The sequence below is a fragment of the Artemia franciscana genome, chromosome 14 (genome assembly GCF_032884065.1).
Source record: "Artemia franciscana chromosome 14, ASM3288406v1, whole genome shotgun sequence".
Classification (NCBI taxonomy): Eukaryota; Metazoa; Arthropoda; class Branchiopoda; order Anostraca; family Artemiidae; genus Artemia; species Artemia franciscana.
In genome coordinates, this window is record NC_088876.1 from 21,765,493 (window position 1) to 21,783,099 (window position 17,607).

Genomic DNA, 17,607 nt, shown 5'->3' on the forward strand with positions numbered 1-17,607 from the left:
TAAATACAGTAATTCAATCATTCTTCTTTTTATAGCTTAGACGACAAAAGTAATTTGACTCGGCAGACTGGACGCTCCAGAGGTCCTATCACTGATCTAGGTGTAGGATCCCTTGATGCAGAAGAAATTCCTCCCAGGCCTCCTCCTCCTCGTGGTGACGGTAAGTTTTGTATTTATTACTACTTTTTTTCAGTGGCTATTTCCATGTGTGGACATCCCTCCCCTCGAAATTGGCTCAGATGACTGCCCTCAATATCAGTCTAAATTTTTCAATTTGGAAGTATTGAAAAGTACGCCAAAAAATGATATTATCATGCTCCAAAACACATGACCCTCCCCCCTCACGCTTAAAGTACTGATCGTTTATAGATGGCTTGTCCTGTGCTTTAGTTTTTGCTTCTTATAATTTGAAACGTTTTAACGTAAGAGAGGTGGTAATGCCGATTAAAGGCAATAACAAGGATAAAGCAAAATAAGAGAATGATCTAGAAAACTGGAGGTGAAATAGAAAACAGCCGATCACTCTTTGACATGTATTCAATCAACGAATTAAGTTTTAGTTTTCACAATCGTGCAAGTAGTGATGGATTTCAAGATATCTGGGAAATTAGCTTTCAACTTCCAAGAAAAAGGAGAATTAGTATAGAAAGTGGTAAACACTCGGGCGTTAGGTGACTGAAAGTCTTTTTATTGTAACCTAGTGTTAAGTGAAAAGAAGCAGTTCAATAAACCTTGTTGACGGTTAATCATTATTTTAACGAAGTTCACATTTTTATGTAATCAGTACTGTATGATTAGTGATTTTAATTGATTACTTAATGAGGCACGTCAATTCTATTTGATATCGAGAAGAATTGACTCCTTCTCCGCCGTGTAAAGGAGAACCTGGTCGTGAGCATTTTAAACAAAGTATTTTTTGTAGCTAAATAAAGTATGCCTTTTGTTGTTGTTATTTATATAGTTTTGAATAGTTTCTACACTATCTATGACCTTTTTATTCGGGATTAATTAAACTGGCTCATCAATTAAGTAATGAAAAATGGCAAAAATGAATGTGTTGTGTGTTTTAGACTAAATACAGGTGTGTGTCTTCATAAGGCACAAAAGTAAAGACTATTGGCCGAAATTTATTCCTATGCAATTATTATCCTAATTTGTATATTTGTTTCCTCAAAATTCAAATTCAACTCTGAAACTGAAAAGGTTTTTGTTTGGAATATTGCATGTGGACAAGCAGTCCCGAATCCATAGATCATGGATTTTTTTTCTCCTTTTTTTTCTCTAATCAATTTGTACTATATGGCAAACTCAAAAGATGTCCCTGAATGGTTTTCAGACGATATTAGTGTTTGGATTCGCTTCCCTAACACATTCTATTTCAGCCTATTCTAGATTACTATTTTTATTTATTCCTAAGGGGACCATATTTTCCCAAGGTCTCCTTTCGTAAAAAGGAATATTATGGTCAAATTAAATATTCCTCTAGCTCCTTTTTTCTTTCCTTTTTTCTAAAGTCTCAAAGTTTGTTCCTAATTTAGCCTTCAAACTTATAGCTTTTATATTTAATAGTTAGCTACTCTTCAGCCTTGTAGTAAGTATGGTATTCTCAGCTATGATTGGATTTTCCTTTAACTTACTTACTTTTTCATTATTTTTTTTTTTAAGATTACTACCCGAGCCGTACAAGTCGATCTTACGGTGACGAAAACCATCGACCGACCGACAACACAGTCATTAGGTTCAGAAAAGAAGGTGGATCTGTAGGGATTAGGTTGACGGGTGGAAACGAAACTGGTGTCTTCGTCTCTGCTGTTCAGCCTGGTAGTGCTGCCTCAATACAGGGTCTTCAGGCAGGAGATAAAATTTTAAAGGTAAGGCTCTCTAGGGTAATCTTAAGAATAATTCAACTGTAGATGGAATATACAGTTGCGAAATGTTTCTCCAAAAAAAACACATATTTCATAGCGCGCAATTTGGGAAGTTTCCTAAACCGTCAGCCGTCAGAGCCATAGTTTCCATTGCTACTTGGTTTTCCGTCGGAAACAGTTGTCATTGCGCGTGCGCGAAAGTGGGATCATAAAGCTAGTGTGGTTTTAGCTGTGTGTCAAAAATCTTCAGTGGAGAGTATAGGACTTTCCTCTACTGTATGATTCTTTAAATATGATGCGTAAACATCGGTTCCTACAAACAAAATATTTAGCTTTAGTAACTAAACCTGCGCATGGGGTAGATTTTTTAGATTCTGTGAGGTTTCCTTAACATTGTGCTTACCAGAGGTTTGATACTATGGAATTAAAATCGTTATAACGAAAATAATTTTGGAATATTTTTCCATTCGTACGGGCCTAAGGTTCAAGCATTTTGATTATATATTTGTTTAAATAGCTCTTTGGCTTTAGTAATTAACACTTACCTATGTACCAATTGTCGTCATGGAGAGTGGAGGGGAGATTCGTAAATGCTTCAAGTCTGTATTTCAGCAATTTCAATGAGACTAGCATTTGTTTCATGTCTCATTTCATACTGCCTGTTTTTCTTCTTCAAACTTGCAAATATTGGTAGTGCTACTGGTTAAAGCTAGGCATTGATTCAACAAAGTCATAAAATCAATGGTGAGGCTGTGAGTTATAGATTTAGATTAATGCTCTTGTGAATTTCTTCCGATTGTTTTATCCTAGGGCTCGCACGAATTTGAATGTATGCGTGTTTTATGGACTACGTTGCTGCGTATTCATTTCAAATGAGAGCTTAAGTGAATTAGAATGAAAATCATGAGTAATTGATCTCGGATACTCTTGAAAAAATACAGATCGATAAACTCTGTTAAAATTCAAGATGGGAGATTGAGTGAAATCCTTGAAATTTTTTACATTAAGTCAAATTTATTTAGCATTTTGGTTTGGTTTGTTCAAGAATTTTACTTTTTGCCTCCCTCCCCCGTCCTGTCACATGTCTGAATAACAGGCCCAGTTAAATGTCCAAAGAAAGGCGAAGATGGGTTGTCATAAGTTTTTCTTTTGGGCGCATGTCCATGAGAAGGATTTCCCAAAGAATAGCTTTTGACTATTCGGATTGTTTTCAAAGTATAAGAATGTCAGATATTGGATAAATGATCTGTTTTTTGTATTGTAGGTTAATGGGACAGACGTGAAGGGTGCCACACGAGAGGAGACTGTGCTAATGCTAATGGGGCTTCAAGATCAAGTTGAGTTGCTGATACAGCATCGCAAGGAAGAGTATGATCAAGTGTTACAATCTGGAAAGGGTGATCTTTTTTTTGTTAAGTAAGTTAATAATTTTTTTTATTCTCATTCATTCTGTTAGGACTTCAAACAAATTTCTTATAGTAGAATGAAATGGGATTTCTTGTGTAAATATAACAAGATTTCTGATTTGTTGTCTCTTTTTTAGACCAAATGGCTTATTTCTATTTATTTATTTTCTTTCTTTCATCGTAAATATTCAATGAGTGTGGGAATACAACTAAAACATGATCTGTGGTCCCTATGCTTGTTTGGTGGAGACACTTGTGGGCTTCTGTAAAATGTTTAGCCTGCCCAGTCCTGTAGTGGAAGAATTTTGATCCTGCGCGAAAAATGAAGTATTTTTTGTCTCAAAAGAACTCCCAAGGAAAAAGAAATAGTCTACAGGTTATGTTCCAGAAAACCGCACAAGTTACTAGTAATGAATTCAGAGAAAATATACCCAGTTTGCTTATATAGCTCTTGAAATGCTTTTGAGCTGTTTTTTTGGGGGGAGGGGGGTAATTGAGAGAATTTGCCTAATTTTTACTTCAGTTAGGGTATTCAACTTTTCATAGGGTTTCCAGTGAGAAATACCGATCCCCCTCCTCCACCCCCCGTTTTCTCTAAAGGGGTGGTAGAATTCCTTCTAGACCACGTTTTTCATTTTACTTCATAAAAATCTACAGTAAAACTCTTGAGTGAAATGCTAATCTGGTTTGTTAGACATAATTAACATTGTCACGTCAGGATGAGTACTAGTGTCTTCTAATTGTGGGATTCTGATAACCGTTACCAAATCTTTGACCTCATAAGAACAAGCAAATGATTCAAATTATTACGAAGTCGACAATTTACAGAATCTAGAAAATAGAGTTGCTGCGAAAGTCTGGTTAAATTTTTACATTCAGAATCAGAGGCTACATTATACCTTACAGTAATTGTCGAGGATATACTAAATGTTCTGGACAGCTTTTTCCTGTGTTTTAATAGAGAAAATTCATACCACCTAAATGTCAATAGAAAAAAAAAGTCGGAAAAACTATTGCACGAAGTGCAAGCGGTGGGAATATCCATACTCTTATCGTTGTTGTCAGTGTGAAAACGCCTTTTAGAAACATGTATCTTAGTTCTAAGGCCAATAATTAAAGGTCAAGTGTAATTGTGTTCAATAATGCGAAAACTACAAAACCCGAATTGAAGGTTTCTTAGTACAGTCCATCCCTTCATCTCGCTTGTGTGGCCACCTGGGCTATCTGGTGTTCGAGAGTAAAACTAGTTTTGTTCTGTTGTTCAAGAGTAAAGCTAATTTTGAAAAAAAAGAAAAAAAAATGAAACTTTGCCACACTGATCTAAAACCTTCATTCTTGAAGTAGGGAGGAAAAAATTCAAACTGCAGCGTAAAAATTGCGAGGGTTAGAGGATGGTAGTCCCTCTCATATAAAGGTTACTTGTGTTCTATTAAGTTTTATTTCCGGTTATAACTGTCATTTGAAAGCTTTTGTATAATTTATGTTCGTTTTCATATGGAATGCAAGCCAAACCAAAATATAAGGTGGTTATCGCCCTCGAATCTGTGTAACAATACTACGGTAATAAGACACCATTTAGGTGTATTTACTTTATTCAATGTTCATGGTTGTATTTCTGTAAACTTGTCCTGTATTGCTGTAACCTTGCCCGCTCTTGACACTCAAATTTCACTATTGTATGGTAAAGCTTCGATGGTTAACGATTATTTTCGTGTAAGAGTATTTTTTTTACTGAGTAAGTCCGAAATTTTCTCAATTTGAGGGAAACTGTTGCCCCTGTATTATAGCCTTATAATCATTTGTTTATGATTACATACTTCTCTTATCAATAATAATAATATCAATAATGTTATCAATATTATCAACAATATTGTGTCTGAAATTGATAAGTTCCGAAACTAGTTTTGATGGTTCTAAGCGGATAGGCTATCTAAAGCAAGAATTATCATCTTGCAGCGCAAAATAGCAGAAACTAGCAATTTCCTATCGTGCAATGACTTTTGTTGCTTTTAAAGGCCACTTCTGAAAAGGAACTTTCGATTTCCGATTCAGTTAGTCATCTTCCACTATGCTACGACGACTAGTTCAACGCATTGAAAAAAAAGGAGAGACAAGCAGGCAAAGAAATAGACTTTACCCTGACTCTCCTTTTCCGGGAAAGTACTATTCTTTTTTGTTGGGACTTAAACATTCTGTGCAGGTTTCTCAGACATGTTGAATTTCACAGAGTTTAGGAATGCATTATGTCCTTTTGGGGGTATTTTCCTTCTTTAAAAAAAGAGCAAATTTTTAATTGCCTATAAATTCTGGTGTGGTCTAATGTAGTGATCTTTGCGTATTTAGATTAATTTTACTAATCAACCCTTATAAATAAAAAATCTACATATCAGAGCATCTACTGAAACAAGTTGTTTGGTCTCGACCAAACTTAGTCAAAATTAGCATAAAAAGCTGATTCATCACAAATGCATTTTAGCAGGTACACAGACACATAAAAAAAAATAATGTACATTTTATGAAAAGGTTTTTTTTTTGTGTGTAGATTTCTTCTGATAAGAATTGTTCTTAACTTACGATTTAGCAGTATGAAACGCTTGATTATATGTAAGCTGGGTTTACATGTGCTTGCCAAATATACAGCGCTGGGATTTAGAATATATATTTATGATAAATAGCCACGCTAAGGAATTTCCCGACGGATGGAAATTTGTGGATGCCCTAACGGTTGTTGAAACCTCCTACCGACACTTAGTAAGCAACCCTATGAGTATCCTCAATGATGTTGCAGGTGACGCTGCGGTCTTGGACATGAGAATAAACCCCTCTAAATCTTTGATAATGCCAATATGTTTCCTTAAAACCTCACCCCTTTTCCTCAACCCTATCCCCCAGATATTTCTGTGTATTCCTTTAAATTACTTGGGGTTACAATTTCCTCTAGTTTAAAGTGGGATATCCACGTTAAAGATATTATCCATAAAGCTAATGCGTCCATGTCTCTCCTTAAGCTCTTGAATAAAATTAACGTCCATCCATCCCATTCTTTACGGATCTATACTTCCTTTGTCCGTACGCATCTTGAATATGCATGTCTGGTTTAGCATCCTGGCATCTCCCGTGATGAATCCAAAAATTGAATCCATTCAAAAAAGAGCCCTGAGAGTAATTTTTAAAGAAGCTAAGGTACCATACTCGCTCCTTCTAAAAAAGGCCAAGCTGCAAACTCTTTCCCCCAAAAAGGAAAAAATTTTCCTCGGCATCCAGACGCCGCCTGCCAAGCACCGTTTCCGAACCCGTTCCCCCGTTCCTATTTTGTCGCCTATCCACTGCTTAACCTCCAGGTATGAAAAAACCTTTGTCCCCTTCATTACTGATAAAATAAACCGCTAGTTTTCCTTTTTCTTTTTTTTTGGTACTGGTGATACCCAAGTGTTATGCTCGTTTGATTCTTTTGTTTCCTCCCCTTTGTATATATGCTTTCTTTTAGTTTTCAGCGCTAGTTTTATCTCAGTCTTTTTTAGTTTTGTTTTAGTTTTTACCTTTTTAACTTTCTGACGTTTTGCTTCTTTTTTTGACTATTGAATAGCTTTGCCTTTCTGATGTTGTTATTTTTGACATTGTTTAGCCGGGTTTTTTCAGTTGTTATGCTATTTTTATGATTTTTTATAGTTTTATAACTTGAAAATGCAAATTCGGCCCTTCGGGGCTTGTGATAGTCATTTTTAAAAAATTAAATATCTTATCTCATTTACATTTGACCCGCAACTAAAACAAAAAAGCGGAGTAGCAATAAAAAAAATATCAGGTGATCACTATCCGTTTTGAGCGGGAGGATAATTGTATTTAGATTGTATAGTTGTATATTGTTTGCTCTGAGTTTTTCTCTTTGTTGACAAAGATTCATGTCTATTAAATGTATTTCAATTCATTAAGATATAGTCAATCATATTTTTTGTGGCTAAACACACAGGTAAATTGTAAATACTCTTGTTTTACTAAAGGACTGCCATGTTAGTATCAAAATTAGCTACGTTTCACCTTTTTTTAAATCTTATTCTTTGTTATTTTGGTAGACTTAATCAATGTGACTTCGAAACAAGTCAATTAGTACATTCAATTTATGAGTCTTAGCTCGTATGTATATTTCATCCTTTGTATTTTCAATGATACATGTCATAAAGCCCTTGCTGAAAATTTCTACATCAGTTTTTCAAGACCTCTTTCCTCTCATCTCTAATTCAGATCTCATAAATAGATTGCAATTTTCTTTTTCAGGACACACTTTAGTTATGATGGAGGACTCAAAGGAGATATGGGTTTTAAGAAAGGAGAAATATTCAAGATCATTGACACCCTATATAACGGGGTAGTCGGGCAATGGCAAGTCGCTAGGATCGGTAAGTACTCTACGCCATGGATTTCAATAAACTATATGCTGTATGTCTTTCTAAACAGTTATAAAGGATAAACAGATTTAGTGTTTAACGAGCTGGAAAGGGCAGAGTTTTATCATTGTTGACATATGTCTCTTCGCTGCCTTAAAATTTTTGTACATGTTAACAATTATTTTTGGAGCTTCTTCCTCTGGCTTATTCTCAAATTTCTTCGGTAATGTCGAATGTTTTAAAGCCTAAATAGGTTTCAGGGGGCTTAAAAAATTCGTACGTTATCATGTTAATACTGAAAAAGAGTAATTAATAATAATATCATGTTGAATTATCTGCTAACTCAAGGGATCCCATCTAGTGGGTCGTGACCTCTTATTAGATTATTAGCCTGTGAATTAGGTTTAACTGAGAAGTGCTCGTATGGAAAAATTTGTTTTGCTCCACTGGAAGCTAGGGTTTCTGTTTAATTTGAAAATTCTTCTGTCTTATTGTACTTCTAATACTGATTTCAATCCATTCGGAAGAACACTTTAAGTGAAAGAACCCTCAAAGCTCTAAGGTTACGTAGAAACGAAGTGTTAGGAACATACCGGAAAAACTTGGACTTTTTCACACGACCACAAAACATCGGACTTTAGTTTGAAAAGAAAGCATACTTTTTTTTAGGCAAATATGAAATCGCTCCGGAAGTTTCAAAAACAAAAAAGTCCCATTAAATTGCTGAAATCCTTATCATACCTTGTTTATTTAAGTCAGTTAAATTAGATCTCGGGGAAGTGAGTGAAATTAAAATGCTAAAATATCTACGTCCAAAAACATAATTCAGAGACACATTTCAGAAATGTCCATTGATGATGGGACGAGTTTTATCAGAACTGAAAGCATCTCCCGTGTTACTGCAAATGTAACGTTATGGTAATATGGTATTTGCCTAAATGCCTTTACATGAATATTGCAACTACTTGTAAAGATAGAGCTAGTTAGAAAAGGAACTTCTTGTCAAATCTAGTTGTATTGTAGATCAATCAGTCTGTCATTTTGTATTTTGTTTAATGATTCGGTGGCTACTAAAGTAATATTTCTTTTTGTCTTGACTTTTTGAAAGGGTTGAAATTAAATGCCAAATGTTCTCGATATCATGGCTGGTGGGAGGCTATTGAGAGCCTTATAAATTAGTCTTCTATATTCTGTAGGTCACATTCGAACTCTTCAGTTTCTAAAAAAAAAACATCCTATTTTTAGAGATTTTCTGTTTTTTGTCAAGTGCTAATTTTGCTGACTTATTAGACGTAAGTCCCGCCCGTGCTCGTAGGTTGTTTTTGGTCTCTTCATTTAGGCTACTTTTATAGTGATATAGTGTCTGTATGAGGATTTATCTTTAGCCAGGTGGAGAAGCTGCAGCGGGTGGAGTGTTGAGTAGTTATCTTTCCATCTCTTCGTGGAGGTGACTTCTGGGATAAGAACCATGCATGTGGCTATCGAAGACTATTTTGGGAATTTCCCATACGTTGGATGTGGCCCAGCCACCTAAGTTGTTGTACTTTTGTTTTATTAAGTTTGATGTGTTTGATCTTGAGGCTTTCAAACAACATAGTATTAGGAACCCTATTCAGGTAAGTAGTGCCAGTAATACGGTGAAGTTACTTTACTATAAATGCGCTAGGTGATGTTTGGTTGTCGGTTATGACGGTCCATTATTCACATGTGTATATGGCAGTCTGGATAATCAGTGCGTCGAAGAGTCTTGTTATCAGTTGTGCCGACAAATTCTTGTCCCTCCAGATAGGCATCAAGGCTTTAAAAGTAGAGTTAGAAAGTTCCAAGTGTCTCTTAGTATCTTTGGAGTGATGGTTATCAGACGTTAAAATCTCTCTTTCACCTATGTTTCACCAAAATAGGTAAAATCTTGACCCATTCTATGTTGTCATCACTGAGCTAGATACTTAAATTTTCTTGGTTTTCCGGCTCTCGCGAACAGGGCTTGGCTTTTGTCCTTGAGGAAGTGAAGGTCGTTCCGAAGTGGCTGGTGGTTGACTGAATGTTTTCAGCTTGTGGCTGAAGATTCTCAACGTTCTCCTGTACTTTGTCTGTCATCAGCATTCTGTCATCAGCATTTAAAAAATTAGGTATTTTTAACTTACAAATAGGTATTCGGATCTTAATGTAATTTGATATTTAGAAGGACCTCGTGTCTCAGAGCTCTTATTTTAAATCCCGACCGGATCAGGTTAAATTGGGGGCAAATTGAGAGGGGAAACCAGAGAACTTTGAAAATACTTAGAGTGGAGACATCGGGATGAAACTTGGCGGAAAGAATAAACACAAGTCATAGATACGTGATTGGCAAAACCGGACCGAATCCTTTCTCTTTGGGGGAGTTGGGAGGAGGGGTATCCAGTGCTTTAGCAAGTTTGATGCTTCTGAAAGTGCCCGAACAATGAAAATTTGTAGACGTGTCAGGGATCTGCACAAATTGACTTTATAACAGTCATATCCCGGATTTGACCATCTGGGGGGAGGGGGCTGGAAGGATGAGAAATCGTGAAAATTGAGATGTTTATATCTTACGAATCGCTGATCAGGTCATAATGAAACCTGATATATATAAAGATCTCACGTCTCAGATGCTCCATTTTCTATTCGGATTGGATCTAGGGACATAGGGGGTAGAGGGGGGAAAGAGAAATCTTAGAAACCGGAAGTCTTGGAAAATGCTTAGAGTGGAGAGATCGGGATGAAACTTGGTGGGAAGAATAAACACAAGTCCTAGGTACGTGATTGACAAAACCGGACCGAATCCTTTCTCTTTGGGGGAATTGGGGGGGTCCAGTGCTTTAGCAAGTTTGTTGCTTCTGAACGTGCTCGAACAATGAAAATTTGTAGACATGTCAGGGATCTGCACAAATTGACTTAATAACAGTCATTTCCCCGATCTTACCATCATGGGGGGACTGGAAGGATGAGAAATCGTGAAAATTGAGATGTTTTATCTTACGAATGGGTGATCAGATCTTAATGAAACTTGATATATAGAAAGATCTAATGTCTCAGATGCTCCATCTTCTATTCGGATTGGATCCAGGGACATAGGGGGTAGAGGGGGGAAGGGGAAATCTTAGAAACCGGAAATCTTGGAAAATGATTAGAGTAAAGAGATCTGGATGAAACTTGATGGGGTGAATAAGCACAAGTTTTAGATATGTGATTGACACAACCGGGCTGGATCCGCTCTCTTCGGGGAAGGTGGGGGGATTTCCAGTGCTTCGGTGAGTTTAGTGCTTCTGGACGTGCTAGGACATATATATATATATATATATATATATATATATATATATATATATATATATATATATATATTCAACAATCTGTCTTGGCTTTTTTCTACAATTGGCCATGACTTTGACTTTTCCCACAACTATTCCCTCTTTTTTAAATTCAATTTTTAAATTCTTTTTTATCATATATATATATATATATATATATATATATATATATATATATATATATATATATATATATATATATATATATATAGAAGGATCTCATCACTCAAATGCTCCATTTTCCATTTGTATTGGATCTGGCAATATTGGGGACTGGAAGGGGGAAGCGGGAATCTTGGAAGCTAGAAATTTTGATGTAAAGACCGTCAAGGTGCTCCCAGTTTACTTTCATTTATTCCGGCTGGATTCCATCTGGGCCAGTAGCTTTGTTTTATCCTGAAACCCTTGATAGGTGCTTCTACTCCAGAACGAAGTAGGGCGAGCTCGGGTCCGTAGTGAATATGGGGAAGTTGTTTGGCATATGACACCGACGTATCTGGGAGTATTGTTGAGTTTACTTTGTTCGCAAAGTGCATTTTCTTCTGGTTTGGATTCCATCGTAGTTTTGATCCTGTTACTATGTTCATCGTGGAGGGACAGTCTTTCAATCCTTTTTTTGGCTAGTTTTCGCACTCTCTTGTTCACCAAGTGATAGTCGTCTTTCTTGAATGCTATTTTGCATGGCTCATACTGCAAGTTTTGCGTATTTCTGTAAATATATAATATTTCTTCTTAATATTAACTTCAAAATAAACAGAATGACAATTCTATTTAATGACAAAAACATAGTAAAGGGGGCGACAAGGCATTTTGGAAAGCAGAAACTTCCATGCATAATAAAAACCATATATGGGGAGACCGTTTGAACTAAGCGATAGAGCCAGCTTAGCTTAGTAATTTAACTACGAATCTCTGTTTAACAAAAATGTAATAACAGATTTAGAATGATCGCAGCTTATTTCTCTGGTTTGTCCGGCAATAAGATAAGGTAACTTCAGCCAACAGAAGGGGAATCCCCAAAAGCTATATCTGGCATCGTTTCTCCTCAGAAAATTATCAGTAACGGGGTCAGATTTGGAAACAACAACGTAACCGAAGAAACAACAGCCAATAGAAGGGGAATCCCCAAACGTTATATCTGGCATCATTTCTCCTTTGGGGTTTCATCGGAAAACCTCTTATTGGGCATTTCTTTCGCGTGGACTGAACCGCCTTGTATTAAATTCTGTTCATGTCACAATTTCCTGGGTCTCCCACCTAGAGCAAATTGGCTGAAAACTTTCGGTTCATCGTTGATTTCATAATCGTTTCCCTAATGCCTTAGAATTTTTCTTCGTTCCTTTTGGGGGCTGGTACATTTTTGGTTTGGGTTTAATGGAAGCTGATCGCTGGAATTCAGGGGAAACTTCGAAATATTAGTTTTTTATTTGCCAATAGTTTAATTATCAGTAATTTTTAACCCTACTAAATATTGGGATTTCTGTTTAAGGAGGAAGTGGCCAAGAAATTCAAAGAGGTGTAATTCCTAATAGCATAACCGCAGAAGAAATAGCCACAGCACAATTTAATGCTGTCAAAAAGGAGCAAACTGTTTCCGATTCTTCAAACAAGGGAGGATTTTTCAGAAGGAGAAGAACAAATGGAAGAAGGTCAAAATCATTGGGAAAGGTAAGCTTCTCTATCTATATATCCCCTATATATCTTTTATATATATAGTTTTCATGTATTTAAGCTGTGACTATTTTTTCTCCACCCGATGTCCACATTCCTTTTTCGTAGAACATACAAAAGGGTATGGAATACTCTGGCATCTTTTGTAGGGTTTATAGGATGCTATCCTTGATCTCAATCAACTCTCGATGTTAAAAAAGTAAACTAAATTTTATTTAAAATAAGTTTCAGAACTAAATAGAAATAGGAAAAAAACCAATTTTTTTTGTTTTGTTTAGTGCTTTAGTTATTAAAAAACCGCCGAAGTGAGCTCTTACTTGTACAACTCATTTATGTCCTTTTGTCTATATATTTTTTGTTTGGACTGAAAAATAAGCTAAATTAAGTGATCAAACAGTTCGTGGTAACGAACTGTAGTAAGGAGCGACCCGGCTCAATAGTAAACGAAACTCTAAAAAACGGAATTTTGATACTAAAAAATACATCAAAAGAATCGGATTTTTATGCTGATTTTAAATATATAAGTTTCATCAAATTTAGTCTTTGTCATCAAAAGCTACGAACCTGAGAAAATTTGCCTTATTTTGGAAAATAGGGGGGAACACCCCCTGAAAGTCATAGAATCTTAACGGAAATCACACCATCGCATTCAGTGTATCAGAGAACCTTGATGCAAAAGTTTCAAGCTCCTTATCTAAAAATATGTTGAACTTCGTATTTTTTGCCAGAAGACCGATCACGGGTGTGTGTTTATTTGTTTTTTGTTGTTTTTTTCCCAGGGGTCATCGTATCGACCAAGTGGTCCTAGAATGTCGCAAGAGGGCTCATTCTAACGGAAATGAAAAGTTCTAGTGCCCTTTCTAAGTGACCGAAAAAATTGGAGAGCACCTGGGCCCCCTCCAACGTTCATTTTTTCCCAAAGTCCACGGATCAAAATTTTGAGATCACCATTTTGTTCAACATAGTCGAAAACCATTATAACTATGTCTTTGGGGATGACTTACTCCCCCACTGTCCCCGGAGGAGGGGCTGCAAGTTACAAACTTTGACCAGCATATACATACAGTAATGGTTATTGGGAAGTGTACAGACGTTTTCAGGGGGATTTTTTTTGGTTTGGGGGGAGAGGGTTGAGGGGAGGGGGATATGTGGAAGGATCTTTCCTTGGAGGAACATGTCATGGGGGAAGAGAAATTCAATGAAAGGGGCGCAGGATTTTCTAGCATTACTATAAAAACAATGAAAAAATAAACGTGAAAAAGTTTTTCCAATTGAAAGTAAGGAGTAGTACTAAAACTGAAAACGAACAGATATTATTACGCATATATGGGGTTCTTCTCCTCCTAAATACCTCGCTCTTTATGCTAAAGTATTTTTAGTAATTTCAACTATTTATTCTACGTCCTTTCTGATTCAGGGGTTATTCTTAAAAATTGGGACAAAACTTAAGCTTTAGTGTAAAGAGCGAGGTATTAACGAGGGGACAAACCCCCTCATATACATAATAAAAATATAAGAATATAGAAGTTTGTTATGTAAGTTACTTCTTAAGTTACTTATATTTTTTACTAATAAAAATGTTCGTTAAAAATTAAAAGTTCTAGTTGCCTTTTTAAGTAACCGGAAAATTGGAGGGCAACTAGGCCTCCTTCCCCACCCCTTATTTCTCAAAATCGTCTGATCAAAACTAAGAGAAAGCCATCTAGCCAAAAAAAGCATTAATATTCAATTTTCATTTTAAAAGTTTATGTGTGGAGGGCTAAAATCAAACATGCATTAATTCAAAAACGTTCAGAAATTAAATATAAAAACTAGTTTTTTTTTAACTGAAAGTAAGGAGCGACGTTAAAACTTAAAACGAACAGAAATTACTCCGTGTATGAAAGGGGATGTTCCCTTCTCAACACCCCGCTCTTTACGCTAAAGTTTTTTACTGTTTAATAAAGTAGAATTGAGAGAAAGAGTCTAACTGTAGCGTAAAGAACGGGGCGTTGAGAAGGTACATCCCCTTTCATACACGGAGTAATTTCTGTTCGTTTTAAGTTTTAATGTCGCTCCTTACTTTCAGTTAAAAAACTAGTTTTTTTATATTTAATCTTAAACGAGTAACGTGGACATTGTCACTGCTTTTTTGGAACTATGAGAATGCACTTTCAAATCCGAATAATATTCATTGAAACCATAACTTAAAAAAAAGACTTAAAATTTGACGTCTTAATGACATGCGTGGAAGAGCCGATTACCCGAGTATTACCTGAGTGAAACGGTGGCTTCAGAAAACATTGCCGTGTTGTTGTACAATCGCCCTTAAGAATATGCTACTTCATTACAAAATAAATGGCTGTAATTAACAGCTACTTGTAATCTTTATTTGATCAAATAGATTATTTCAAGCCTAATAAAATTATTTAAAGTTTACATACCCTTCCACTAAATATTAAGAAGGAGGCACATTGCTCCCTCTCTGTGGTTGTCTGAAGCATCGAAAAATATATGTTTTTGCTCAATTTTTTCTTTTTTTTGAACGAATAGGTTGTGTTTTGGAGACTTTTTAGTATTCTTGATTATTACGAAACATAATTTTTTTTGAAGATACTTTGAATATTGTTTTATAGCTACTCTTTTCTTAAGAGGTCTTTTTGGATCAAGGCCTAATATATCGGAAAAAAAGTTATATTTAATCTGTCGTAGTTCTACCAAAGCAGAAAGAAATCGAATCAAGAAATCCTCCTACCGTGTAACCATTTATTTAAAAATAAAATTTACACTCTCAAATCGCTCTCATGTTTCACAAACGAATCCTTTGCCTTTGTCATGTTCAGTCGACAAGATAGCAAAGCCAAGGCTTCTAAAATGAGTTTAAGATTCTGGTTAAACCTAATGTGCGCTCAGTGGTGTCAGGTCACTAAAATTTAGGAGATGGATGCTTTGAAATCTTGGGACAAATTTGTCATTGTTTTTTCAATAGAAATGTCAACAAAAAGGCATATTTCAGTAAAAGCGTCACCTAAAAAGCTATTTCGGATCTAGGGGTCACACGCGAATCCCCCCTCCCCAATTGACGCTACTGTGTGTATTGATTTCTGACTTGGAAATTACAATATTGTTTTCAGATTTGTACTCTACTACCTCCGAGACTGTTAAATTCTAACTTTGTTGGAAATCAAGCACAGTTTGTGAAATACGTAGGCCTTTATAGTATGATATGATTGAGGAGAGTTATGTCATATCTTAATTAATTTTGACCATTCTCTAAATTTTTTTTTCTGAATGGTCATGCTGAAAGAGGTGTACTATATCTATATGTGCGAAATGTGTCATAGGGACCTCTTTATGTAGCAAAGACTCAAGTGCCCTACTTTCTGCTTTCCAATCATATGAATAAAAAATACTTGCATAATTTCCATTTCAACGTAAAAAAGTACTTTAGACGTCTATATTGCAATACTAATTCACTTTTATATTTGTAGTCATCAAACCGAAAAATACTTTTAATGCAGTGGCGTTAGTCGGAAAGGGGTTACGGGCTATGCCCCATAGAATTTTGCCTCTCTCCCCTAGATTTTGAATAACACATTTAACTGCCCCCCCCCTCCAGGGTAAATTGACATAACTGCTTAGGCGAAAATCTGAGGATATATACTATTCTCATTATTTTCCATCAACAACCTCAAAAATTAAGAACCCTACCGATTTTGGCGGAAAGCAAACAATAACTGCCAAACCAGGCTGCCTTCCAATTGGTTTTGACCCTTAGTAAGAGCGCTAAAAATTCTAATTTGTGATCGAATGAGCTCTTCTCCAAGCATCTATCATCGTTCGTTCCTCATGAGGCCACAAAAAAATTTCAATACGTCAAAATATATCGCTGTTTTAGCAATTCGACGCAATAACGCTGAATATGACCTAATTTATTATTGAAATTCGGAATATATGACAGAAAACCTACCTTTTTATCTAACTAGAACTTGGCTCTTTATTATTTATCCGCATAGGTGATGATGCTATTTTCCTAATATTTGTATCATTTTTAGGATCATTGGGATGATGTTGTATTCACAGAGAGTCTTTCCAAATTCCCAGCTTATGAAAGGGTGACTCTAAAGCATCCTGGATTTGTTCGGCCAGTTGTCCTGTTTGGTTCTATAGCGGATATAGCAAGAAATCGCCTGTTATCTGACTATCCAGATAAATTCTGCTCACCTCGTAAGTGAATCAACAGCACAAAATAATATAATTCTTAGACTGACTGTTGTACCTACTTGAAAATATTTTGCGTTGCCTTATATATTTTACGCTCCGTTGCCACATGCTATGAATTTTTAATAGCATTTTTGATGGTGGCAAAATATCCATAATGCCGCGGAAGGTGATTCACAGGATATTTGAAGTTTTCTAAATGTTTTTTTTTTTTTTTTTTTAATAGCATTAGAAAGTTATATTTTCAGTGGTTGTGAAGGCATAACCTTGGAAGGGGATTCAAGTATGTGCCCATTCCTCCGAAATTTGTAAGGCTCATCTCATGACTTTTCAATTTTTCACATAATTTGTCTTTTTTCGGTTTTGCTTTATTTTTTCATTAGTTCTTACCGTCCTCATTTCAATTTTGTTTCACATCTTTATAAGTCAGGGTTTTTTGTCTTTGTTCAAACCGCTGCAGTAATTCTTATTTTAAGTGTTTGCACTTTATGTAATATCTCAATTCAGTTTTATCCTAAAGGGTTGAGGCAAAAAACCACAACGTTATCTTAATTTTGGACTGTTTGCAACCGCATAATGATTGGTGTTTACCTTTACGCTTCAGTGGAACACGCGCAAAATTTTCTACAAAACGAGCCAAAATATTTTTTTGGCGCTTTTAAATAATTAGTTATAATTGTATAAAATAGTAACTGCACATATGTATACTTGTGTCCCTTGTTTTCAAACATACAGTGAAGAATGAGCGTAT

At 35.8% G+C, this 17,607-nt stretch overlaps 1 protein-coding gene across 4 annotated transcripts in view; it reads left to right on the top strand.

Moving 5' to 3' along the window:
• Nucleotides 1-17,607, top strand: part of LOC136035450 (tight junction protein ZO-2-like) — a 160,539-nt gene that overhangs the window by 119,964 nt on the left and 22,968 nt on the right. For all 4 annotated transcript variants that reach the window (XM_065717262.1, XM_065717264.1, XM_065717263.1 and 1 more), the window contains 6 exons: nucleotides 36-160; nucleotides 1,666-1,871; nucleotides 3,133-3,284; nucleotides 7,550-7,671; nucleotides 12,475-12,653; nucleotides 16,691-16,862. In XM_065717262.1, coding sequence (XP_065573334.1) covers nucleotides 36-160; nucleotides 1,666-1,871; nucleotides 3,133-3,284; nucleotides 7,550-7,671; nucleotides 12,475-12,653; nucleotides 16,691-16,862 — 956 coding nt within the window. The remainder of the gene's footprint in view (nucleotides 1-35; nucleotides 161-1,665; nucleotides 1,872-3,132; nucleotides 3,285-7,549; nucleotides 7,672-12,474; nucleotides 12,654-16,690; nucleotides 16,863-17,607) is intronic.